This window comes from Centropristis striata, chromosome 9 (genome assembly GCF_030273125.1).
Source record: "Centropristis striata isolate RG_2023a ecotype Rhode Island chromosome 9, C.striata_1.0, whole genome shotgun sequence".
Classification (NCBI taxonomy): domain Eukaryota; kingdom Metazoa; phylum Chordata; class Actinopteri; order Perciformes; family Serranidae; genus Centropristis; species Centropristis striata.
The window spans coordinates 27,331,880-27,359,490 of NC_081525.1; the positions used below are offsets into that span (position 1 = coordinate 27,331,880).

At 36.5% G+C, this 27,611-nt stretch overlaps 2 protein-coding genes across 2 annotated transcripts in view; both read left to right on the forward strand.

Annotated features, from left to right (window-relative positions):
- Nucleotides 1–511: 511 nt before the first annotated feature.
- On the forward strand, nt 512–19,668 carry uhrf1 (ubiquitin-like with PHD and ring finger domains 1). The gene is made up of 17 exons (XM_059341917.1): nt 512–667; nt 3,729–3,891; nt 4,189–4,455; nt 7,419–7,573; nt 8,304–8,519; nt 10,239–10,354; nt 10,497–10,683; nt 11,530–11,653; nt 12,886–12,993; nt 13,127–13,231; nt 13,879–13,985; nt 14,086–14,248; nt 15,040–15,177; nt 15,263–15,365; nt 15,545–15,693; nt 16,388–16,486; nt 17,944–19,668. Exons 2-17 carry the CDS (start codon nt 3,739–3,741, stop codon nt 18,088–18,090), a joined length of 2,337 nt encoding a protein of 778 aa, XP_059197900.1. The 5' UTR covers nt 512–667; nt 3,729–3,738; the 3' UTR covers nt 18,091–19,668.
- Nucleotides 19,669–20,603: 935 nt separating this feature from the next.
- kdm4b (lysine (K)-specific demethylase 4B) overlaps nt 20,604–27,611 on the forward strand; it is a 60,404-nt gene continuing 53,396 nt past the window's right edge. Inside the window, exons 1-3 of the mRNA XM_059341914.1 lie at nt 20,604–20,732; nt 23,643–24,080; nt 24,621–24,796. Of these exons, the coding sequence (XP_059197897.1) occupies nt 23,670–24,080; nt 24,621–24,796 (587 nt within the window). The 5' untranslated portion in view covers nt 20,604–20,732; nt 23,643–23,669. The remainder of the gene's footprint in view (nt 20,733–23,642; nt 24,081–24,620; nt 24,797–27,611) is intronic.

A 27,611-nucleotide genomic window follows, 5' to 3' on the forward strand; every position in this document is an offset into this window, starting at 1 on the left:
AATTGGTGATTGGTGACTTGGTGAATCTTTGATGCGCAACATAAACACCTTCTAATGCATAACATGGGTCAAAAGTGACCTGTATAGTGATAAAAAAAAAGTTTTTTATTCAAAAAGTAAGAAATGAAAACAAAAAATTAGGATGTTTGATGTTTGATGATCCAAAACAAGTTATTTGAGGAAAACCTGCAATACTGAATGATGAAATTAATTTATTGCAAAGATATAGAATATAAGATATAGAATATAAAACTTTCGTCAGTCATGTTCAGCCATGATCAACAGCTCTATCAGTGAGGTTGTTGTTTACAACAGCCACCATCTGTCTGTACCGGTTTACAAGAACGCTTCGTAATCTCGCGATAACTGCCCCGAGGCGAGCTGCACCCACGAGAATATCATTTCGCGCGCTGAGGCTAAGCTCCAGTCACCTTGCAGATTGACAGCTCTACCAGCCAATGACCTCGATATGCTTGGAGGCAACTAGCCAATAAGGATGCAGAGTTGTTAGAGCAGGCGGGATATGAAAGTCTTGAAGAATAACTCATTGATCAATCTCCAACAAGGCAGAGTTGGTCGTCAAACGTTACACACAAGTTATTTGCGGAAAACCAGAACGTTACTCTGTAAACGTCGATTTCTTGTTTTCACTCGGACGAACAAACAGGTAAAGCAGTTTTTTCCCCTCATGTTGTAACAACTTTTTAGATTGTACTCATTGATATGTTCACTCAGTAGCTAGCACACTATGGTTAGCTCTTGACAAAGTCCTGCCTCGTTTCTCTTTGACTTCACGTTATATTACACCGAGATCCTCAACCGGAGAATTTTAAAATTTAAAATGAAACAAAAGATCAGTCACTAGGGTAGCTTTTTTGCTCTTCAGTGTACTCTGATCTCTTATTGCTAACATAGCAGTTGAAATCTCTAACAATAAGTTGTAACGTGGTTTGCTATGTGCATGATGGATGGATGGATGGATGGATGGCTGATGAACTTGTTACAGCGACCTGTTATTGTTTAATTTATATGTGGTGTAGCCAAATAATGTGTTCCACATGCTGAAATTACAACTAGCTTTGCCGCTTCACATCGTCCTATAAAACAAAACAAATCCGCTAAACAGAGCGCTTATTTTCCTGTTTTTCCGTGTTGGCTTTTGAGATGAATTTAATTGTGTTTTCGTCTGCAATTTGGAAAAAAATGAATGGTGTTTGTCAAATGATGCATCTAAGGTGCGGGGAAGTTTGTTTTTCCGTGTCATTGCTCGTGTTTTGTTCGCTGGTGTTGGTTTATTTCGAGCGAGGAGACGAACAACACCTCAGCTGAGAGCGCAAAAGTAAAAGCCGAGCAGCCGTCAAGCTGGCCGTTTTCCACTCGGGAGGACCAAAGCACGGTCTATTGGGGCGAATGAGCGGTTTTGGTATTATAATAATCGATTCTGCGCTGATTAAAAGGCAGTATTTCGGTGTGTTTTATTGTCAGAGAGCGAAAGCACATTGTTTGCTAGCGCTCCCTCCCGTCCGGATGTGCCTGCTTTTAAAAGAAGTGGGAGTGGCCTCAGCTCAGTTTCCCGCACTGTATTTAAATCAGCTTGTTCCCTCCCTTTCTCATAGTCTGTTGAGGTGACAGCCCAGTGCTGACAGCAGCACAATACACCGACCAGGGACTGCCACTATCATATTCCCGCTCTTGAGAAATTTCATTTATCCTTTATTTATTTTCTCGAGGAATCATTGAGTGCAACCCCTCATTTACAATGATGTCGAGACTACAGAGAAAACACAAAACAGCACAGACAAAACACATGCAAAAACATTAAAATCAGTTACAGTGAAAGGCAGAGTTCTTGGTTATCATAGTTTTAAACTGGCCCATAGTTATAATTGTGTTGAGTTTGAGTGAATGTTGTAAAATGTTCCAGGTAGATGCACCAAATTCAGTATTTGTCTGGGGAACATTGAGCATTAATCACTAGAGCATGTTGGATAATTACTATGTGACCAGTTTAATAAAGTGCTGAGGTATGTTGGCATGTCACCTATCAAATAAATATTTAATTCATTCTTAGATTAGAATAAAGCTGATTTAAGACTATAAAGAAAAGCGCCTTAACAGTTTTTAAATGATGGAAATGGCAGGGACATTATGCTGTGACACTGTCTACACAGTGCTTTTCAAAAGAAACAACCCTGTGTGTAAGGACACCGGGTTTTGTCGCTTGAAGGCTAAAAAGAGCAGAAAAAAATTGTAAACATGTCACAATTGCAGGTACACAATCAAAAAACCTCAGTTGCCTTTCACAAGGAAATGTATCTTTGATATGGTTCACATGAAGACAAAAACACAACACGCAGTGCAAGTAAATGCAACGCTTTTAGCAAAAGGTTTATATAAAATGGCAATCCAAAAATGTAACATTTTAAAACTTTAATGATCATTTGCTTCTTGGGAAGTGTCATGATGTATTGTTCGAACAAGCCTAAAATTATATTTATCTATTTTTGGATATTGTATTCAAATGTAATTAATTTGGGTTCAAATCTTAATCAAGACAAACAATAACAATTGCGGCTATTCATTATCTTGAGACATGCAGTTAGCAGAGAAAATAAACAAGTGTTTTGTGGCAAAACAAACTTGACCTTTTAAACAAATCTGCAGTACAGTTGCTTCTAGTACGAGATGTCAAAACCAAACTTCAGAATTAATGCACAGATCAAACCATACATCAACCACGGACATGTAAGAGGCTTGATCTTTATTTTTTTTCATTTGTGTGTTAATTTCGTTGTAAAAATATTTTTACCATTTGACTCAAATGTTAAGAAACAAATCTTGATGCTGCTCAGGTTGTTTTTTGGAGTGTGGCAAAACTGTCTGATTACTGAAGCCTGCTCTAGTTGAGCACATGGTTTATAAAAGAAGACTGATTACTAGGGCCGTCCTCAACTTAAGCATGTGACTAAGTAGATTTTGTTGGAACAGATTTTTATTTTTCGTGACAAAGAATCTTGCAAAAACACCACAATCTGATGCAGAGATGTGGTCAAAAGTTCCTTGATGGTAAAATTATTAATTCAGCATGAAAAAAAACACAACATTACTAATTGACTAAAGAAGTCTTAGTTGAGTAAGACCAAAACAACTGATTAGTCAACCAAGGGATGAATGATAACTTTCATTTAGGGTTGTCATGATACTAAAATTTTCAACTCGATACCGATACTCAGGAAAATATTCGATACTCGATACCACAAGGATAAAAACAAATGCCCCACAATTTTTAACAGATATATTTTTATTAACAAGAAAAATGCAACATGTAAAAATGAACAGAACCACAGGTTAAATATTTATAATAAACAGTTGTGCAAAAAGGAACTGCAACTATGATAACAAGCTTCAGGTCTGACGTAGTGCAAAAAATAAGTAAATAAATACAATAAACAATAACAATTAGAACAATATTTTGAGGTTGTATGCTGTGCACAATATTGGGCAAGCTTGATTTAAAAAAAAAAAAAATAAATAACAATAACTTAACTTAAGTGTTCATTCCATGGCTAGGTATCGATACTTTTGAAAATGAGTATCGTATCCGGATCCAAAGTTTTAGTATCGATACTTTTTTGAGTATCGATATTTTTGACAACCCTACTTTCATTCTCTAGTTAAATAATTGATTGATGTGGCTATAATGGGTAATGTTTTGGCTGTTGACGCAGGGCAGCTGCAATGTGGATTCAAGTGCGCACGATGGATGGGAAAGAAACCCAACGGGTGGATTCCCTGTCCAAACTCACCAAGGTGGATGAGCTGCGTCTCAAAATCGCAGAGATGTTCAAGGTGGAGCCCGAGAGGCAGAGACTGTTTTACCGCGGCAAGCAGGTAAGGCAGCATGCTTGTAATTTTGTTCAGCAACAGGTCTTTGATTCAGTTTCAGAAGTATTAAGAACATTTTAAGTGGAATGTGAAGAGGCAGCCATTTAAACATTTCATTATGAACACGACATGGAATACATAACTGCGCATCAATACATTGTTTACACATTCCTTTTGTAAAAAAAATAAACATCTTATGAGTGTACAGGCACCAGCAGGAAAAATGAGGGCCGACTGAAACAAACAAAAGGAAGAGTTTCTTTTCTCCTTTTAACCCTGTCATATGTTTTTGTTGTACATCAGATGGAGGACGGTCATACTTTATTCGACTACAACGTGGGTCTGAACGACATCGTGCAGCTGCTGGTCAGACAGGCGATGCCCGCCGTTGATATCATCAAAAGCAAGGACAAAGAAGCCGAGCTGTCTGACTCTGATTCTGGTTGTGGCTCAACCCAGAGCGAGTCTGACAAGAGCTCAACTCACGGTGAGGCAGAGGCCCAGGCTGCCGGTACCTCTGGCCAGACAAACAACACAGAACTCGTCGATCCCGGCTTCGGCTTTTACAAGGTACCTTCTCTACGCTGTTATTTGGGAGCGTTTTTATTTTTACCGTTTACAGGTGACTCTGTTTGGAGAGGGAATTCATATATATTTCTGTCAGTTATTCTGCCCTACAAAGTCTAACTGCAGTAACTAGCAAAGGGTGAAACTGAGAAAAACTGCCTTAAAGTTTTTTAACTGGCCAGCCAAATTGGGTTATAGGTAGATAAGTGAAGTGACACTTATTTCTACATGTATTGATGATGTAATTTTTTATGCTAAATAATCATGATGATTTATTTCACCTTTGACCCCCAAAATTTAATTACTGTACTCTAGTAATGCAAAAACAGAGTGCAGTAACTACGGTGTTTTCTTCATTCAGCTATTATATTTTGTTTTCAGTAAATAAACATTTACCAATTGATTTTTTAAGTGTATTTAAAAGTGTTTAACAACTCTATTAAACGATTTGTGTATTTTAGACTCAATATTATACAGAAGTGTTATATTTTTTAGTCTTAATATCATTTTATCTCGCATTTTTACCTTGAACACTATCTAGATGATGATTTTCCTTTTCAAATAAACTTATAATTTCTTTTATTCTTGTCTTCACTATTCAACACAGTGAAGAAACACAAGGCTACACTGTATCACAGGTTTTATTTTTTAACTTTGTATATATATCTGAAGCAGACCATGGTAAGTGCAATTACTGCGGTCTATTTTGGTTTGAGTTGGATTTTGTAGTTTGATTTTTCTGAAATAAAGCAAAATTGAATTCTAAAAGTTTGTCACAAGATAAAACCGACATTGAGGAGTTAGTTTTTAGTTATAACTCAATTTTGGCCAAAAATGTAGTTACTGCAGTTAGGCTCTGTAGGGCAGTATAGATGGCTGAGGGTGGTGTTTAGCTCAGGTTGGGAACCAAACGTCAAGCATGGTAAAAACGACACCTGTTGACCCACTCAGACCGGCCACCATTGTTAGTTTAATGGAGTCAGACAGCATGTAAGAAACTTCTTGTACTTATGTTTCATCTTAGGTTGACTATTAAAAGTTGTTTGCCTTGCAGCTTCAACGACAATAGCTGTCCCATGAGACCTCCAACTCACAATGAGGACAATAGTTCATCAGTATACTGAGAGCACTAAACACCCTTCACTATTAGACAATAATATCCATCACTGTAAATACTAAAACGAGTGTGAGCTGCCTCAAAGTTTTCGTAACTTCTTAAAATGGAGCTGAAATCTGAGATACACACCCTCTTTCTGCAGAGATTGGCCCACTGTGTGCAAGTGAAAGGGGACACTAGATGGATTTCAAATTAGAACCAATTTCAAAGGAATCATGAACATTTTATTTCTCTTCTACTTGTCCATTTAAAAAAAACAACAACTTGACAGCACTCTTTCTGGGCTGTAAAATCCTGCGCAAATCGTAGTTGTTTTTTTATTGACTATGAGAAGACTAATTAGAGTTTCATTTATGCGAGTCAGCTGTGTCCATGGACGGCAAGTTTTGCACTTTTTAAATGAAATGCTTCCTTTTTACTATTTGGCCGTTGGTCCGTTTAGGGAACTGGCTGGTTGTATTCAGACTACTGGCCTAATGTATGTTGTTCCATAAACTGTCTGAAGTGTATGTATCCCGGTTTCTACGCTGAATGGCTTTTTAAAAAAAAAAAAAAAAAATAGAACCTCTTCCGCTTTCCGAGATGGTCACACATGTCATGCAAACTACTTATTTTTTGAGCATGCAACCCTGGGGTTCATCTCTCACTTGTCTTAATTTTTCTATGTATTCATCAGAAATTCTTTAGAATTTTGAGTTGCATTATGTATGCGAGTGAGCTGTTTCCTTTAACTTTACTGTGACAGGGTAAGGAAAATGCATCATGAGTTTTGTGTGCAAAAGAAAATAATTAGGGCCGGGACTCGATTTAAAGAAGAAGAAGAAAAAAAAAAAAAAAAAAAAAAATCTAATTAATAAGAGGCTTTGTAATTAATTAATCGCATATATATATTTGACCTGAGAACAGTGAGAAGTAATTTTTTTCACATGGATTTTTCGTATATCATTGAATAATGACTGAATACATAAGCTTAAGCAACAAAAATATTGTTTATTTTTGTTCAAGTCCAACAGACCAGTGCAATTTTTGCCATTAAGTGTAGCAATAGCATATTTAGAAATATAGTACATTTCAGAAATTCAGGTAGCCTATAGGTAGGTAGACCTTCTGTAAACTATAATACTTTGTTTTTTTAAGTAAAACACAATCCACGCTAGCTACCACACTAGCCGCTAGCTGCTATATGTTTTGCATTGAGGTGAATTCCTTGTTGCATAGCAACACAACCATGCTCTTATCGACGCTTCCATCCGTTGTTTTTTTGTAACAAAATGTCCCATCATCCACGGGGCCAACCAAAGCGGTCTCATCAGCTTCTTCCTTCATGTTCACTGTGGTTTGTTGTTGTCTGAACTCATGAACGCTAGTTGGTGCTCCAGTATTATCGGTCCGCCTGAAACTCATCTAGTGAGAAACGTTCCGCGGTGCAAAAATAAGTGCTATTAAAATGCGTCAATTCTTTAATGCATTAATTTTTGTGTAATTAATTAATTTTAATCGTGTTAAAGTCCCGGCCTTAAAAATAATATATACAAAGTATCAAAACATAGCTCGATAATATATAGTAAAGTCAAAGTTGCTGTGAGTATTTTAACTTTACAGGATAAGATGAACACTTGGCATGAATATACAAATGTAGGCAATTTGAATACAGTGTGAAGGGAAGAAGGCCTGACGAAACATGATCAGTTCAGGCAACTATTTTGCAATAAACAAACTGGGAAAAAAATATTATTATTAACCATTCACGGATTTGTTAGGTTGTTAATAGTTGCAATGAATACAAAGACTACACCTTTTAAAATGTTTCTGATGATCTTGCTAACTTTTCTTTTCTGTGCATTTGAAGATCAATGAGATGGTGGATGCCAGAGACTTGAACATGGGGGCGTGGTTTGAGGCCCAGATCGTAAACGTTACTAAGACAGCAAAGACGCCTGTAGAGGAGGCTGCTGAGGCGCATCCAGCAGAAGAGGAGATCCTCTACCATGTTAAATACGAAGAGTAAGAATCCTTTCTCCATTACTCCTTGTGGGGCTGGGCAGTATGTAGAAAATCCAATATCACAATATTCTTTTGACTATTGGTGCTTTTACAAAAATGTGTGAACAAACTGAAAGTCTGTCTACTCAAATGTCATTATTAAATCAGGGGTTATTTTGCGGGAAAGTTGTGAAATGACATCAGTCTCCTGACATCTGTCATAAGTAATAAAAGGGATTGTTGGGCAGAAAGAGCCCATACAGAAACCTTTTCTTACATTGGGATAGCCAGACTAACCTGCTCTGGTTGGCCCAAAGTTTTGCTTCCTATGACACTAATATCTGCAAAGGGACAGACAAGACACACGACACCTCCTTTCTGCACACAATTACCCAGGATATGACGGGAGAATCTGTTTTGGATGTAAACAATGTAGACTAGAATGCACCAATTTAGATGAGTTAAATTAACATTTTAATTTAACCAATGAAAGCACACGTTATGTCACCTAACTTCAAGTGTAAAATGATCACATCCTGCTAAAGCTCCATATAAAAGGCTTAACAGATCCATATTAACTTGCACAGAGAACAGTTGTAGTTGTTCAAACCTGCTGCACCAGCAGTTGATCCTCCCCCATTACAAAAATTTTATTGTCGGGGCTGCACTCCCATGTGTAGGAAGCACCTGTGGTGGTGTGTGGCTTGCCTTGGAACGGTAAACTGACGTGATAACACATCTACTATCACAGCTACCCAGAGAACGGGGTGATTGAGTTGCTGGGCAAAGATGTCCGCCCACGGGCCCGTACAGTGTACCAGTGGCACCAGCTGGAGCCAGGAATGGTCGTCATGGTGAACTACAACCCAGACGACCCCAAGCAGCGCGGCTACTGGTACGATGCTGAGATCCAGAAGAGGAGGGAGACGCGCACCCTGCGAGAGGTCTATGCAAAGATTATCCTTGGGTAAGTCTGATGTTGATTAGGACTGGGCTATATGGACCAAAAGTCATATCCCGATATATTTAGGCTAAATATCGATATACGATATATATCCTGATATTTATATCACAAAATGAGAGCAAATGTTCAGTCAAAGTCAAATATGACATGTATTGAAACTGTTTATTTAAGTGAACATAAATACTGTATAACAGGAGTACCTTTTTTTTAAAACTCAAAGCTCCATAAAGTGCACATCAAAATAAAAATATTTTTATTTTTTTAAATTTAAGACTAAAATAGCCTATGAATTTAAATAGGCCGATCTTTTTCTGAAATAAATATATTTATATGAGAAAAGAATAACAAACATTACAAAATAACTAAATATGACAAACCCTGCTAAGGGCAGCATTTTTATATATATATATATATATATATATATATATATATATATATATATATATATATAAAGCAGCTTGCCTGGATCAAGGATCACAGCTCAAATTTGAACTATATCCATATATGCGATATGGTCTAATCCATATGACATTTAAAGATATATCTTTTGTATTGATATATCGCCCAGCCCTATGTTGAATGCAAGTTTTAGACACTGCACAAGTCAAATATCTGCTCAACCTGCTGCATTGGCAGGTGGTGATCTTGTGGTCACATCAATATTAAAGGTTGTTGGGTTTTTAGATGCCACAATAGCAGGTGGGAATAAGTTAATTTCCTGCTTTGGTGTCAAAGTAGATTGCACAACATGTTGCTATGCTCTGGAAAAATTGCTTCAATTTGCATTACTTTCATAATAACTTTCATGGTGAATAGATCTATTTTTGAAGAAAAAAGAGCTTAATTGACAATAGGATTCAGTCCAGTACAACATCACCATTGTCACCTCAATTTCTAGCTCTTAGATGGTAAAAAGAAAAAAAAAACCTCGACATTAAAGGCACCATAAAAGGAAACTTGTATATTACATATAGATATTTCTTATTTACTGCTGCACAAGGTTATAATAGTTTAGGATTTTTCATTAGTTTTAATTTCGTTGTAATTTTTTGTTGTTGACAAGTTGTTAGTCTTAATGAGTTTTTAGAATGTTTTTGCTAGTTTTAATTAGTTTTTATTTTTGGAAAATGCTTAGTTTTAGTGTTTTTGTAATGGGGTATTTATTGGGTGCCAGATTCAATAAGGTCACAATAAATGTTCCTTTATTTCTGATCCATCTCAGCCCCAGTAAGTTTATTAAGTCATAAAACCAGATAGTCGAAAACGAAGGACATTTTCACTATAATTTTTTGTTAGTTTTGGTTAGTTTTGTAACAACAAAATACAGTTTGTTAGTTACTGTTTTTTTAAAAATAAAACTTGTTTTTGTTTCAGTTAACAAAAATGTTTTTTCAGTTCTAGTTTTCGTTAACTATAATAACATTGCTGCTGCATTTGTTTGTGTAGTTTCTTGTTGTTCTCGCTAGGGTTCAATATTTTTGATGTTCTCACGTTATGAATATAGTATATAATATCTTTAGCAAGAGAATGTACCATATTGCTATCATGCAGGTATAGTTGGTTGCTGGTATTTGATAACTTTTTGATGTATCAGCCTAAAATAACCAAGTGCCAACTAGTATAGAGCCTTCACTAGGCTTTTGTACGCAGATCTATGGGGGGGGAAATATTTGTATGGTTTTGCTTGCAGAGTTTTTTTACAGTTAGTTTCTTTGTTTGCAGTGATGCTGGTGACTCTCTTAATGATTGCCGGATCATGTTTGTGACTGAAATCTACAAAATCGAGGAGCCTGGCTCGCTGAGCGATGTCCCAGCTGGATCCGAGAGTCCGATGAAAAGTAGGTTTACTGATAAAAGATTTCAGTTTTTGGAAAAATGTGTATTAGCAGCACTTAAACAGTTGATGTTAATTGGTATATATGCTGGAAAATACTGTTTAATGAAATGGAATGTTGTAATAATAATGTCTGTATTCACCAGGATCAAATGGACCAGAGTGCAAACACTGTAAGGACGATCTCAAGAAAAACTGTCGGTGGTGTAACTGCCACGTCTGCGGCATCAAGCAGGATCCTGACAAACAGCTGCTGTGTGATGAATGTGACATGGCCTATCACATTTACTGCCTGGACCCTCCACTCACCTCCATCCCTGACGATGAGGACTGGTCAGTAGAATTACACTATTTATCTGTACATTTAGAGCTCAAATGCTACACATATTGAACTCTACAATTTTACAACTCCATGTGACTGTTGGTCTCAGCAAAGTCATTCATGGCTTAACAGCTTCAATGGAGGGGTGAATAATTTTATTTTTTCCTTCAGGATCTGCTTAGTGGAAATGGATCAAATTTGGCAATTTTTATTGAAAAAAAATGTGAACGTTTTACTTTTTAAAAAAAATAAAAAAAATAAATAAAATGAAATGTCACTATTTTAAGGTTAGATTTGGTTCTCCTAAAGGAAGTGCTCATTATGCACCATGTGTACAAGGACTGGCTGTAATGGGAAATCTGGCTAATGCCAAATATGACATGTCACAAGTAGTTTTATTGAAACGGTTTATTAAGTGAACAAAAATACTGTATAACAGGAGTAAAAGAACTAAATATGACAAACCCTAGGAAGGGCAGCATTTATATATAAAAGAGAAAAAAATAATTATATCAATATATGCGATATGGTCTAATTCCATATCACATTTAAAAATATATCAATATATTTGTTATGTCGATATATCACCCAGCCCTACTGGCTATAATTTTGTATTTTACACTTCTTTCTTCTTTTGAAAACATGCCAGCAGGCTGTGGAGTTCAGGGCATTAGAAATAAGGAAATTATCCATCATATGTTGATGCTTATAGAGCATTCTTGCACCAATACCGTTTATACATTTGAATAATGTATTGAATTTATTATATACATTGCAAATAGTGCATTCTGTTACCACTTGTGTCACTGATGCGTTGTGGTGGACTTGACCCTCATCAACATGTCATGCTGTCTCAGGTACTGCCCAGGCTGCCGTAATGACGCCAGTGAGGTTGTGTTGGCTGGAGAGAAGCTGAAGGAGAGCAAGAAGAAGGCCAAGATGGCTTCTGCCAGCTCCTCCAGCCAGAGGGACTGGGGCAAGGTGAGTGCTGACACAATGCTGCCAGATGGCAAATCTTTTTTTGCAGTGTTTGGGGTTGGGTCAGCTGCTATGGAGCTCTCTTTATCAAACAACCAGATGAATGTGATTTGTTTTGTGACACTGTTAGCGAGAAGAATAATTCTGCTGAACTGGGAACAAAACAATCCTCCAGTCTATCAAGGTTTAATGAATGATATAATGAAACATTTGCAGTTAGAAAAATAGAATTCACCCTGAGAGGTAAGATAAACACCTTTTACACGATATGGCAGCCATTTATGGACTATTATACTAAATATAATCCCATGAAAAATGAACAACTGTAAATTTTAGAATACTTGACATCCTCCAAGTCGTATTATTACTTTCTCTTTCTTTTATTTGTAAACCTTATTAGTATTGTTTTGATATTTGGTTTGACTCCACCTGGGTTTTTATAAAAAAAATTGTATTGCTTTTATTTTTCTACTTTCATTCTGTTCATTTGTATTGATTTCAAGCATACATTTACATGTTTCTTCTTTTGCATGTGAACGAAGGAAAAAAAAAAAGTTTGGGAAAAAAATAAATGAATAAATAAATTGGATGAGTTACTTCTAGAGGTGGGGCACCTTTTAATAAGTCCTGTCGATTTTAATTAGAATTGGCAAGAATGAGATGATCATGTGATCATGATCCAAGCATAGTTGATTTGAACAGCTGGTAAATCAAAGGATACACATTTATTGTTGTGGCTATAAATTAACTTGCGTTTATAATTACAATGTAGATGTAAAGAAATGGCTCAGACAGTTTGGAGATTTTTAGTTGAGAAACCTTGAAAGTACTAAAATAATGCACTTAATTATCTTTGAGTTGAGAGTTTAAACATAATGTTTTGACACTGGTTATAGTGCATACAGTATGACAAATAAGATTACATGCTCAGTGTTCTTGTAGATAACTATGGTGTTACTTTATTTGTTTATTTTTTTGTTTTTTGTTTTTTTTATTAAGAAAACAAGCGTCCCTTGCATTGGGAGAAAAATGTCCAGTTATTTCTTTAATATTGCACTGTCAGTGTTAAAAGAGTGCATGTAACTTTCTCTAGGTTTGAAATTTTGACATCATAGTTAATTATTTTTTATTTTCCCAATAGATCTGTCTTTTTCTCATAATACAATGTCCCATTGATGATGTTACTTGTTGTTAAATGCACAAAGTTTTCAAATGCAAACATCCTCCCTCTCCAGGGAATGGCCTGTGTGGGTCGGACCAAGCAGTGTACCATCGTCCCGTCTAACCACTACGGCCCCATCCCCGGCGTCCCTGTCGGCTCCCTGTGGAAGTTCAGAGTGCAGGTCGGTCCAAAGACTTCAATGATGCCTTTAAAAGTGTTACAACATTATAGAGTCATAACAGTACACAGGCTTTGTTGTCATTTTTTGTTTTTTTAGTTGTGACTACAGTGTTACAATTCTTTGACTTGACTAGGTGAGTGAAGCTGGCGTCCACAGGCCTCATGTAGCTGGGATTCATGGCAGGAGCAACGACGGAGCCTACTCTCTGGTCCTGGCAGGAGGCTATGAGGACGACGTGGTATGTTTTTATATTGCGTTTAAAATAAATAAAAACTTGTTAAATTAAGGGGTGTAAGTTGTTACCAGATTATAGGGCTGGGCGATATATCGATATAAAAGATATATCCATATTATATTTAAATGTGATATGGAATTAGACTAGATTAGATCTTATATATCAATGTAGTTCAATTTTTTTTCTTTCTTTATATATAAATGCTGCCCTTACTAGGGTTTGTCATATTTAGTTGTAATGTTCGTTATTCTTTTCTCATATAAATATATTTCTCATATAAATATATTTATTTGAGGAAAAAGATTGGCCTATTATATTTCATAGGCTTTAAATGTGCGCTTTATGGAGCTTTGATTTAGTAAATGAATAAATAATAAGTAGTATTAGTATTTATGCTCACTTAAACAGTTTCAATAAAACTACTTGTCACATGTCATATTTGACTTTAACTGAACATTCGCTCTCACTTTGAGATAAAAATACCAGGATATATATCGTATATCAAAATTCAGCCTAATTATATCAGGATATGACTTTTGGTCCATGTCGCCCAGCCCTACCAGATTATTATTTACCAACAATCTACTGCCAAACCTTTGCAGTTTTAATATGTTATATGTTTAATATTTGCAATGTGTCTTACTTTGTAGGATGATGGTAATGAGTTCACTTACACTGGCTCTGGAGGACGAGATCTTTCTGGAAACAAGAGGACTGCTGAGCAATCTTGTGATCAGACTCTTACCCACATGAACCGGTATGAAACCAAACATACCCCTCAACATGCAAACGTCTATAACACCTTTTTTTTTTTTTTAAATTTGCATATCTAAATTGTTTACTCTGGTTCTCAACAGGGCGGTGGCTTTGAACTGCAACGTCCCCGTCAACGACAAAACCGGAGCAGAGTCCAAGAGCTGGAAAGCAGGCAAACCAGTCAGAGTTATTCGCAGCTGCAAGGGTCGCAAGCACAGTAAATACTGCCCTGAGGAGGGAAACCGATACGACGGCATATATAAGGTATGAGTGAACACTGGACACTCTGTGTTAGGGCTGGGCAATATGGACCAAAAGTCATATCCCGATGTATTTAGGCTGAATATCAATATACGATTTATATCCCGATATTTATATCGCTAAGTGAGAGCAAATTTTCAGTTAAAGCCAAATATGACATGTCATGTCACAAGTAGTTTTATTGACACCGTTTCAGTGGACATAAATACTGTATAACAGGAGTACCTTTTTTTTTTTTTTTTGTAAATCAAAGCTCCATAAAGTGTACATTTAAATAAATAAATAAAAAATCTTAAATTAAAGCTGCAGCTTGCCTGGAGCAAGGATCACAGTGCAGATTTGAACTGTATCGATGTATGCGATATGGTCTAATTACATTTCAAAATATATCAATATACTTTTTATACATGTGCAATAGGCTTTGTTTTTACTGATTTGTGTGTCTTTTTTTTTTTTATTTGTTTGTTTGATGGGTGCATGCCTTTTGTTGGTTGGTTATTTATTTAATCATCTTTCTTGCACTGACAGGAGAGCTGTGCCTCAATTTGGTTGTGCTAACGTATTTTTTTTTTTTTTATACTACTGTGCAATGACAATAAAGACTATTCTATATATCCCCCAGCCCTACTCTGTATGTACTTCATCAAACTCACTGAAATACACAGAAACAATGCAAACTATTGATCAGTCTGAGCACTGTGGTTTGAATAACTCAACTTTATTTGTTTGATAAATAACCTTGCGACTCTGAGCATCTACTAGTAGTTTTACGTGGCGTCATTGACTTCCTTCAGGTGGTGAAGTACTGGCCAGCCAAGGGCAAGTCTGGTTTCTTGGTGTGGAGGTATCTGCTGAGGCGTGATGACGAGGAGCCGGCACCATGGACCAGAGATGGCAAAGACCGCATCAAGAAGCTCGGTCTCACCATGCAGGTAGAGATGACATCAATCAGACTTAAAGCGTGGTGATCGCTAGCAGGAGCATCACTTCAATTAAATGGACTCGATCTTTTTTCAGTACCCTGCTGGCTATCAGAAAGAGAAAGAGAACAAAAATGAAGTGGAGGAGGAAGCGGCAACACCCAGCAAGGCAAAGAGGAAGAGAAAATCTCAGGGCAGCGGTGAGTTCTGTGTCAATTTCCTTGTCCCTTTTTACACCGTATTCAACAGCAGTTCTTATTTATTTATTTATTTATTTATTTATTTATTTATTTATCCATCCTCTCAAGAGTATAATTGGCTACCTTTCTTATGTTCCATAACTCCAGAGTATATTTAAAAATGAGCTTCTTTCCATCAGATTCACCCAAGGCCTCACCAGCCAGGACTTCTAAGAAAGTAAAGGTAGAAGTGTACAAGCTTACCCAGGCACAGAAAACCCTCATCAAGAATGACAAGCCAAACAAGAAGCTGTGGGACGAAGCCATGGAGTCACTGTCACTTGGACCGGTGAGCATGCCTGTGTGTTTGTTGAACTAACCGGCAAGGTTTCTAAATGCTTAAACCCAGGAATACCCTGATACTGGATCAGATATGGGACCATCAATATCAGTCAATACTAGGGTTGTCACGATACTAAAATTTTCAGCTCAATACCGATACTCAGGAAAATATTCGATACTCGATACCATTTTCGATACCACCAGGATAAAAACAAAGACCCCAAAATTTAACAAATATTTTTATTAACAAGAAAAATGGAACATGTAAAAATTAACAGAACCACAGGTTAAATATTTATAATAAAAAACAGTTGTGCAAAAAGAAACTGCAACTATAAGAACTACTTCAGGTCTGAGGTAGTGCAAAAAATAAATAAATACAATAAACGATAACAATTAGAACACTATTTTGAGGTTGTATGCTGTGCAAGGGGGGTTATCGATACTTTTGAAAATGAGCATTGTATCTGGATACAACGTTTTAGTATCGATACTTTTGACAACCCTAGTCAATACCCATTACATGGCTGTATTGCTAAACTAAACATGGATGGTATGAAAAAGTTTGGTTTGTGACTGTCGGTTGGAGATTCGTCAGTGCTTGCCAGTTTATCAGACTGACTTATTTGAAACCACGGTCTCAACTAATTATTTGCAGGTGAGATTTTGCTGTAATGCATTTGAATAATTCTTTCCTGCAGAAATTCCTGAACAAAGTCGAAGAAGTTTTCCTCTGCATTTGCTGCCAAGAAGTGGTCTATCAGCCTGTCACCACAGAGTGCCAACACAATGTCTGCAGGGTAAGAAACTATCAGTGCCCCACATTTTAGGATCCAGATTGACTTAATGATTTAAAAGCAGGTAGCAAACACACGCACTACTACACACTACTGTTGGGATAATGTTCACTTTAATCAATGAGATTTCACTTTGTAGATACATTTAGATCTTTTAAAATTCATGGAGCAGGGAAACATTGGACAGTCATTATTTTTGTTGTATGCAAGTATTTAAACATTTGACAGGGTCCGATGGAAATCCAAGAAAACACTTGAGTTTTAATGTGGTGTTTTCAAGGTTTGAAAAGTTCTTGAATGTAGGTTGTATAGGATACCAACTCTTAAAAACAGATGACTTATTTTTGCAAGACTTTGTTGTTGTGATTTTCTTTGTCCCTTCTGTAGACAACTGTCACAAAACATCATTTTGGTTATTGAAATCACAATAACATCTAATCTATTGTAATGAGGTGAAATAATCTGTATACTCTATACTGCCCTACAAAGTCTAACTGCAGTAACTAGGTAAAGGGTAAAACTGAGAAACTGCTTTAAAACGTTTTTAACGTTTTTCAACTGGTCAGCCAAATGGGTTATTGGTAGGTAAATGATATGACACTTATTTCTACATGTATTGATTATATAAGTTTTATGCTAAAAATCATGGCGATTTATTTGACCTTTGACTCCAAAAAAGTAGTTACAGCACTCTGTTTCTGCATTACTATTAGAACATTTTATATCAATGCAAAACCAGAGTTCAGTAACACAATGTTGTTGTCTTCTTTCGGCTTTTATATATATTTTTTAAGTGAATAAGGATTTAAACAATTTAACAATTCTATTCAAAGATTTGTTTAGACTTGATATCATAAAGTAATGTTATATTTTAGTCTTAATATCATTTTATCTCAATTTTCTACTTACTCACAATCTAGATAATAATTTCCCTTTCAAATAAACTTATATTTTTTATTCTTGTCTTCACTATTCAACACAATGAAGAAAAATCAAGGCTACACTGTATCACAGTTAAAGTGAAGTTACTGCAGTCTGCTTTGGTTTTGAGTTTTATTTTGTAGTTACTGCATTTTTTACATTATTTATCTAAATAAAGCAAAATTGAATCTTAAACTTCTATCGCAAGATAAAACAGACATCAAGGAGTTCATTTTTAGTTATAACTCAATTTCAACCAAAAATGTTAGATACTGCAGTTAGACTTTGTAGGGCTCTATAGGCCTACCGTATTTACTAGATCTAAATATGTAATTTCCCACAGCTGTAGTTCTTGGAAAAGCTACAAAGTGCACCTTAAAAATGCTTAAAGTGCTTGAAATTGACTTTGGAAAAGTTGTACTAACCAAAGTTCATGACAAACTGATTTAGCAATACAAGAGTGACCTGTTGCATTGTAAAATGTAATTCTAAAGAATGGTGGAGGACCTGAATATGAAAGCTGTTTCTTTTACTCTCAGGAATGCCTTCAGCGGTCCTTCAGAGCAGACGTGTACACCTGCCCGGCTTGCAGGCACGACCTGGGCAAAAACTACTCCATGACCGTCAACAAATCCCTGCAAGATATTCTAAATCAGTTTTTCCCAGGGTACAGCAGCGGGCGATGATCATTGGTTCTGCCTACTCAGCCCTCGAGGACACGCAATGTAAACTGTAAGGGGAATTTTCATTAGAGGCAATAAAGAATCAGTTTCTCTTAATATATTTTTTATGATTTATAAAATTACAATTTTTGAGGACTTCAATGCTACAGTTTTTTTTTCACCTTGAATCTGCAATGTGTAGTTTAAGTTTAAATTGATAATTCCTTTGTAACTTTACTATTACTCCGTTAATACCTTGATTTTACTCCCAGCGTATCATTTTGTTCCATTAACTAATGCTAATGTTATCCATATTGTAAAATGTTACCTTAACTAAATCCCTCCATGTTTAGCACTCCTTGGGAGAAAGTGAAGTTAAAAGAGGTTTAGCCATTTTCCTCAGCTTTTTTGAATGTTGAGGCTGTTACTAGTGTCCATCTCATCTGGCCTGCCGTTAGTTTGATTGCAGTCTGTCATTTGGGTGCAGTTGTTAAAAATTTGGTCATGTAGTCTGAGTTCTGATTTGACATTTCCATCTGACCAGGGTGGCACCGTTATTTCTGCCGTATCAATGTACTTGTGTACTTTTTAACCTCTGAAAACAGACGATCTATCAACTATTGTCTCGATAGACTTAATATGACCGTTTCTAACCTGATCAGATGACACGTGAACAAAGCTACTCCATTAAAGGAGGACGAGACCAGAAATACAAGCATGAACAAAACCAGTTTAAAGTTTTGTTATTCAGCTCTTTAGCAGTCTGAGAAGAAGTGTCCTGACCGAGAACCGAGTCATCAAATGTGGTTGGATTTTTTTAACATGTATTGGTTTCTTAAAATATTTTTCATAGTCATTTTATAAATGTTTATTGAAGTTTGAGATTATTTTTCAAAGTTACTATGACACAAATATGATGCAACCTTTCAAAGCTAACCTTAAGGACATTGGATAGGAGTTTTGGATTTCCCCAGTTTTTAAAAAGTTTAACTATGATAAAGTCCAAAGAAACAAAAGTGCTTAACCAAGAGTGTAATGTAGAACTCCATCTATCTAGCTCTAGACATTGTCCCTGATACTCAAACCTTATTGAGTCTAGAAACCTTTTATTTGTATTTTTTGCTAAAAATTAAAATTTGTACTTTTTCATCTTTTTATAATCAATTACTGCCATTTGTGGGGGGCTGTTCTGTCAGATTTTTGTCTCCTTGGTCACTTCTAATACCTGACCTAATTAAAAACAAACAGGAAATGCTTGCATCAAGATGAAATGTTAAGAAAATTCCACACACTGCTTCTGAAATTTGAGATTGAATCAATTAAATTATTCGACTTTTTTATTGAGTCCTTTTTGCCGTTGCCTTTTATTATTTGGTGTTGAATTTCAACAGCAGTGTGTGATGTCCATCCGCATGCCAGCACTTTGAGTTTTCATGGAGAGACAAAGATTTGCATTGAGTGGGAAATGTATATTTTCTGAAATTGTATAATTTTTAGTCCATTTTAGTTTTGATATGTAGTTTTAGAATTGCTTGCACATATTTTGTGCAAAAAATTGTCAATACATTTTCAGTGTTATTCAATAAAAAAGTGAAAAATGTATTTTGTCTTTTGTGGGTTGTTTTATTTAACTATGAAAAGTGACTGTAATCTCTACTGTTTTGATTGAACTGGTTGTTCCTTTTGGTTCATGGTTAAAAGACCAAGCAGTTTTACAATGATGGATTTAACCTCTGGAGTCTCCAAAAGCTCCAAATCATGACTTCTTGATGACATCCAGACTAGAAAACAAAGCGGCGTGGAGCCCTACTGTAAATTTACCTCTAAAGTTCTGGCTGTAAACTCCATGAGACCAGTTTCAGTTTGATGATGATGATATACCAAGTAAAACTGGAGACAAGCTCAATATATATTTATAAAATTATAGAACTAGATGTAACCCTCTTATGTTATATTTGCAACCTTTGTTAACATTTGCAACATTTCAGATTCTTTATTGAGCATGGTCGTGTTTTGAAAGTGTAAAGATTCAAAATCAAATTTTATGTTGGACTAAAGGACTAAAAAAGACACAAAATGATTAAAAAAGACACAAAAATACTAAAAAATACACAAAATGACAAATTGTTATGTTTAAGTGGTGTATACAGGCAGTATGACAAGGATTCAAAAATAGACAAAATAACCATGTGCACTAAACACAAACATTCAGAGACACCAGTGCAGGCACTTTGAGCAACATAACAATATCAACAATCAAGAAGTTTTTGAACATACAATAGTGATAAAATATATTTCCTTGCACTGCAGGTGTTTATTTATCTCCTCCTGGCCAACAGCCAGAGGAGCTAACATCCTTTAGCAAAGTGTTGACGTGCGAGACGTGCATGTCAGACAAGAACGAGCACTGCGGTGAGCGTCCATTTTCATTGGTTGATTTGTATGTCTATAACTGAATGGACCAATCATATCGTCGCTTTCAGGAGTAATAATTATATCATCCGGCTGATTTAACCAATCACAAGGTGTAGTTTTAGAGGTGGGCGTGACTCCGTGTAGCCTCGGCTAGCTAATGCTAGAGGAAAATCAATCCAGGGAATATTTGCAAAACCGAAAACGAAATCGATTGAGCAAAGCAGGGAGAGGGCAAAACACTGCTGCAGGAGGTAATATTTCTCCAATGGGATTCATTTTATTAAATCACAAAGACTGCATTCTCGTGTAATGGCCGTGTGTGGTGTTTGTCGTCGCGGTGTTTTGTTTTTTTCTAAATGCAGATATGGAAGTAGCTCCCCGAGCTAGAAGCTAACCAGTCTGAGCTAAGATCATAAACGCTAGGGCACGGTGAATGTGGTGAAATGTAACTGTTGCTTTTGCGTAGACGTACAACTGGAGTAGACCGAATTGAAGGCTAACGCCAGTTCCGCATTTAAACTCATTTTGGAGGCTTCAGCTTCGTGTTAATTGTTGGATGTCTTGTTAAATCTAGTGCTAACAGTTGATGCTCGTTGTGCAGAGGCATTAGCAGCAGTAGCCTGTGATAACAAGGGCTCCTTTAAACCCAGCATCGGCGTTTGTCTCTCACCAATTCACAGATATTAATTTACCAGAAATGGGGCACATGCTACCAATGAATAAGGGCATTTAGCACGGGGGCAGTGTGCTGCAATAGTGGAGCAACTTTCAGGCCCAGTTAGAGTTAAAGGGGTCTGCAGGCCCTTTTTGTTGTGGTTAGACAGCTGGGGGTCATGTGTCCTGCCTCATCCACTCAATATGACACTTTCGGTTACAGTAATGGCCCTTGCTTGTGAGGCAATGTTACAAAATTTAGTGTGAGAATATTGTGAAAGAAAAAAAAGTTAATTTTCAATCACTGGGTAGGAAACTCGATTAAATAAATGTACCTCCTAATCCTTGCTTGAGAGCTGCCCAGGTGGTTTTAAGCTGACTCCTGCTGTACGGGCTGTTGGTGTTTGATGCAAATGTGCAGGTGCGGAAAGTTGTGCATAAGAACCTGCCTGCTGTGTATAGGGATGTACTAGGGCTGGGCGATATGGACCAAACGTCATATCCCGATATACTTAGGCAGAATATCGATATATGATATATATATCCCGATATTTCAAACGCAAAATGAAAGCAAATGTTCTGTCAAAGTCAAAACCATGACATTTCACAAGTAGTTTAATTGAAACCGTTTATTTAATTGAACATGAACACTGTATAACAACAGGAGTACAACTTTTTTTTTTTTTTTTAAATCAAAGCACCTTAAAGTGCACATTTAAATAGAAAAATATCTTAAATGAAAATAGCCTATGAAATAAAGTAGGCCCATCTTTTTGATTTTTGAGAAAAGAATACCGAACATTACAAAAGAACTAAATATGACAAACACTAGTAAGGGCAACATTTATATATAAAGGAAGACTTTTAAAAAAAAAACTATATCGATATATGTGATATGGTCTAATTCCATATGACTTTTAAAAAACGTGTCAATATATTTTTTATGTCGATATATCGCCCAGCCCTCGGATGTAGTGATGTGTTGCACAACAAATGCAGATGTAAAATGGGTAAATACTTTCAAATAATTGTTGCTTTATTGATGATGTCACAAGGCGATTTTAACTATCTATATTGTTTGTGATATTGTGGCCAATAGCCCCCTGTTTGCCTAAGGAGTGTGCTGAAGGACTAGCTTTTGCCGCTGGCCTTGAAGCTATAAGTTTGCTGAAAAGTCTTCTTGACTCCTCTAAACAATGGTATGGAGGGAGAGATTCTTTGAATGACAGAAAGAGAGAAGGACAGAATGACCGTTGCAAGTGAAGGCGATACAGTCAAACTGTATTTTTTTATTTTTTAAATGTTAATGCAATGCATTAAACCATCCAAGCAAACACAACAGTCTCACAGCAGTAAACCACAGAGTACAGAAGTGTGCTCCTGCTTTTTTTAGCTGTTTAATTTTTAATTTGGCTTAGTTAAGCATTGTTGAGGAATTGAAGACAAATATTAATTTGGAGCCGTATTATATTCGTTGATAATACAAAAAACCATAAAATATATATAATGTGGAGCTTGGAGCAATAGATGAATTTACATTATTTATTATACTTTAATGTTCATTCTGGTTACAATGTTACTATTTCATTTAGCAGATGCTTTTATCAAATGTGACCAAAATTTCAGAGTTCATACAATACAAGGAAAGATCTAGTTAGAAGACAGTGCAAAAGTAAGTGCCATGGGCTAAGTTTGAGTCCAATAGGATGTAGGTTATATTGGGGCTGGGCGATATATCGATATAAAAGATACATCGATATATTTTTAATTGTGATGTGGAATTAGACCATATCGTATATATTGATATAGTTCTTTTTTTTTCTTTCTTTATATAGAAATGCTGCCCTTAACAGGGTTTGTCACATTTAGTTATTTTGTAATATCTGTTATTCTTTCATAGGCTATTTTTATTTAAGATATTTTTTATTTAAATGTGCACTTTATGGAGCTTTGATTTTTTCAAAAGGTACTCCTGTTGTTATACAGTATTTGTGTTTACTTAAATGAACGGCTTCAATAAAACTACTTGTGACATGTCATATTTGACTTTGACTGAACAAATGCTCTCACTTTGCCATAAAAATATCAGGATATATATCGTATATCGATATTCAGCCTAAATATATCGGGACATGACTTTTTGTCCATATTGCCCAGCCCTAGGTTATATCAGACAGTGCATAAGGAGAGCACAATGAATTTTTATTTTCTTATCCATGTAGATAATGTGTGAAGGTGTTCATGAAAGAGCAGGGTCTTCACTCTCTTCCCTGAAGATTGAGAGAGTTATATTCATTTTGTCAGTTTGGTTAGCGCTTGAAAGCTCATCTTTGCCTTGTGGTCATGTTAGAAAAAGCTAGATTGATGCAATTTAAGAACCCAAAAGAAAAGGAGATGCCTCACTCTTTCTGAATACTTGGATGTTGTCGACCTTGGAGCTGCTGCAACATTTGAAAGAAACTGATACAGAGTGAATATTCCCTGATTTTCCATGTTCTCCTCTCCAGGTTTACCTGCAACCCTTATAAGAACCAATGGCTACCGACATGCCAATGGACACGGTGCCGGCTCCTCACACTGCTCTCGCCTCACCCTCCTCGCCCTTTGACCCTGCCCCAGTCTCCCCTCCTGATCTCAGCTCCAGTGGAGCCACAGACCAGGTTCCCACCCAGGAGCCAGCAATGGCTGAAATCCCTGACACAGCGGTGACCTCGGAACAGGATACTGCACCAGATCTGACCCCGGCTCTGCCCACAGACCCGGACATGGTCCAAGCCCCCGTTCCAGGTGCTGAGCCAGCCCCTACTCCTCTGCAGCCAGTCAGCGCAAAAAACCCCAGCTGCAAGATCATGACCTTCCGCCCCACCGTGGAAGAGTTCAAAGACTTTGCCAAATACATCGTCTACATGGAGAGTCAAGGAGCTCACCGTGCTGGCCTGGCAAAGGTGAGGACACACCTTTAGTTCTTTTTAGGGCTGGGCGATATATCAATTTAAAAGATATATAAAAGATATATCAATGTATTTTTAAATGTAATATGGAATTAGACCCTATGGCATATATCTATATAGTTCAAATTTGCACTGTGATCCTTGCTCCAGGCAAGCTACGGCTATTATTTAAGATATTTTTTTATTTAAATGTGCACTTCATGGAGCTTTGATTTAAAAAAAAAAAAAAAAAAAGGTATTCCTGTTGATATACAGTGTTTATGTTCACTTAAATAAACAGTTTCAATAAACCACTTGTGACTTGAGAACATATGCTCTCACTTTGCGATAAAAATATCAGGATATATATCGTATATTGATATTCAGCCTAAATATATCGGGATATGACTTTTGGTCCATATCGCCCAGCCCTAGTTCTTTTTAGAATCAGTCAATTTTAGAAGCTGAAATCTGCATCTTTTGCATATAATGTTGTTTTAAGTTTAAGTTATTACTATTCAGTCAACTAATTAACAGATCTGTCTTTGTCAACAGGTAATTCCACCAGAGGGCTGGAAGCCGCGGAGGTGCTACGACACCATCGAGGAAATGGTGATTCCAGCTCCCATCATGCAGGTGGTGACGGGACAGTCAGGTCTGTTCACCCAGTACAACATCCAGAAGAAGTCTATGACTGTGGGCGAATACCGCAAGCTGGCCAACAGCAAGAAGTAAGTTGGCCCCCAGTTCAGATGCGTTTTTTATAAATGTGGTTGCACTTCACAATATTGTCAATCATGTGTTTCGAATGGATTCAGACTGATACTGAAATTCATTCATTTTTCATTTTATTAATTCTTCTTTTTGAACCGAAAAATAAACAACAACATCGCATCTAGCCCACAACAGCGTAGGCTAGATGCATATACGTATACATACTCACATAGGCCCTCATTTATCAAGCGAGCGTAGAAACTACCGCAGATCTGAGTGTATATTTGGTCTTACGACAGGGTCCACGTGTGATTTATCAAACGATCACATCTCTCCAATCACAGCGTAAGAATGATCGGCTGTTGATAAATGTGACGGCTCGAAAGGAGCGTCATTTAAATGTTACGCCCTAATATATACCTGATTCAGAAGACTCGCCTTCAGAGTTTACGACATCGAAGGACGCAATACGGCCAAAAAGAGGATTTTTTCACCCTCTAAAGTCAGCTTTATTAGCAAAGTGCACCGTTACAATTAACAATAGCCCAATATAGACATATTACAGAAATACGCAGCGACAGAGGTTTATGATATAAAAGTACTTATAGTTATAAACTCAAACAAGTTCAGTGAATATTTTACATTTGGAGCACGGACTTAAAAGTTTTCACAGCTTTTTGGTTTAAGGAAGTAAACAATTTTTTAAAGTAAGTTTTAATTCTAAAAGAAGGGAAATTTCTCAGAGGCAGAAAGTGAAACGCTGACGTCCAACAGCTGCAAAAGAAAAAAATGGTTTTGTTTGGCAGCATAAAAAGTGAAAAAGAAGGAAATCAGTGGTGCTGTCAGCAGAGTAGCGGACTATTAAACTCCCGGCGAGGTTTGAGTAATTACATCGTGATATATAAACCCTAATAATCTATATAATATCCAAATATTGCTATTATTATGATGGACATATATTATTCACCTCTTACATTTAGGCCTACTAATAATGATGTCCCAGTCAGAGGAGCGTGTGACAGCGCTGATTGGAAATGTTTTTATTCGGGCAGCACCGCTGGTGGAGGAGACGCTGACGCTCCGGTGTCGGAGCTGGATAACAGTAAACAGCAGAAGACAACAACATTTAATATCCTCGGCTGGTATTCTGTTTAAAGAATTTCACGATCGCAGGGTATATTTATTTTTGGATAATGTTTTAATGATAAATTATGTAGTCTAAACATGTTTTGCTTTGTCACTATTAAAAATCAAAACACCACAGAGTTTTATCAGCTCCAGGCATCGATACTGTAGTCTAAGATCAATTCTCCCACTCAGACGTGTGGACTTCACGCTGACTCAGATTTGCGTACACGAGCTGAGAGCAGACGTGAGATCTGATTGTACCGTCCGCTCACGTCCACATTGATAAATGCCGAGGCTTGCGTAGAAATCATCTTACGCCCACTTTACGCTCACTTTCTGGCGTACGCTCGTTTGATAAATGAGGGCCATAGACACCGTTATACAGATGTACATAAACATTAACACACATACAGTATATATAGCCCTATACATATACATGCATCTGCCACGTGTAAGTAATAAGATAGAAATAAGAACCAGTTAACTTAATATTCAATTCGCATTTCCTCATTTTGGTTTGAAAAAAAAAAGGGAGTAGGCTGAAGTAAAAAACACTTATCTAGGCCTATCCCCTGGTACTCAACACTTCAAATAAGAGATTATCTCTATATATAGCCACTTAATGTTAAATAAATATATATTATTAGTATTTATTTATTTATTTCAACCATAGTATATCAAACAAATTAGATCTGAGGATTTCTATTATTCCCGCTAAGAAAACAAACGAACAAACGAATAACAACAAAACAAAACACTGAACATCCTCATCCAGTTTCAACCTATACTTATTTAGCATATCATTTTTCATAAGCTTTTTTAACTTAACAATTGCTGTGCATGATTTCATTTCATCGCTACTTTAATTTCACAGAAATGCTTCTGTGTCACTTTTGTCTTCCAACCAGTGTTTTGTTAGATTTATGTGCTCTCATGTTGTCCAGTTTAATAACTAAAATATAAGCATAATGATTAATGACCATTAATTTGTCAGTAACGCTGAAAATGAAAAGTAGGAACACCCTCTACCACAATTGCAAAAAGTTAACCTACATTCCTCACAATGATTGATCTATAATTGGCATGAAATGCGTCTAGAAAGAACAAAATTGTCTGTTTTCTGCTTGAGTTTTAACTGAGTTAACATTCGATGATAAGGGGCAGCTTTTGCTGAGTGGAATAAATCTACTTTCTATTTTTGTTGTATTGTCTTGAAGTATTTTTCTTCTGATTTGTGTGAATAGAAATAACAATGTGAAAATGCATTTTTTTTTCTGTTGAGCAATGTCATAAAATGTATCTAATGATTCAAAGGTAGAAAATTAAAAAAAGACCAAGTTATCAAAATGTTGGAATTATTTTCAAAGAATTATAAAAGGGTAATACCTCTACTACTAGTTAGTACTAATCAATTCCATGCCCGTTGTACCATTAGAGTTGGCAGCTACTTTCTGAGCTGGCCTCTCTCCACTGACTGATCTACGATAAACCTGTCAACAGGGAAACGGCATTGTAGTTGCTCATGTTATTAATTTATCTGGCCTTAATGAAAATGACAGGCAGCAGGCTTTTTTTGCGATCACAAAACTGGTTGGATGAGAAGCTGTGTTACAAACAGCAGCTGACATGTTGGCTTGTACTGTGGGCAGCAGCCGGAAGATGCTGGCAACCTGATAGCATCTAAAGTCCTACGACAGTTAAAAC

Excerpts from the sequence above, each read along its gene's own strand:
- uhrf1 (XM_059341917.1), top strand. The coding sequence starts at position 3,739 with ATGTGGATTCAAGTGCGCACGATGGATGGGAAAGAAACCCAACGGGTG. Across the intron at positions 4,456-7,418 it reads CCGGCTTCGGCTTTTACAAG|ATCAATGAGATGGTGGATGC; the intron begins GTACCTTCTCTA and ends GTGCATTTGAAG. Across the intron at positions 14,249-15,039 it reads GATACGACGGCATATATAAG|GTGGTGAAGTACTGGCCAGC; the intron begins GTATGAGTGAAC and ends GACTTCCTTCAG.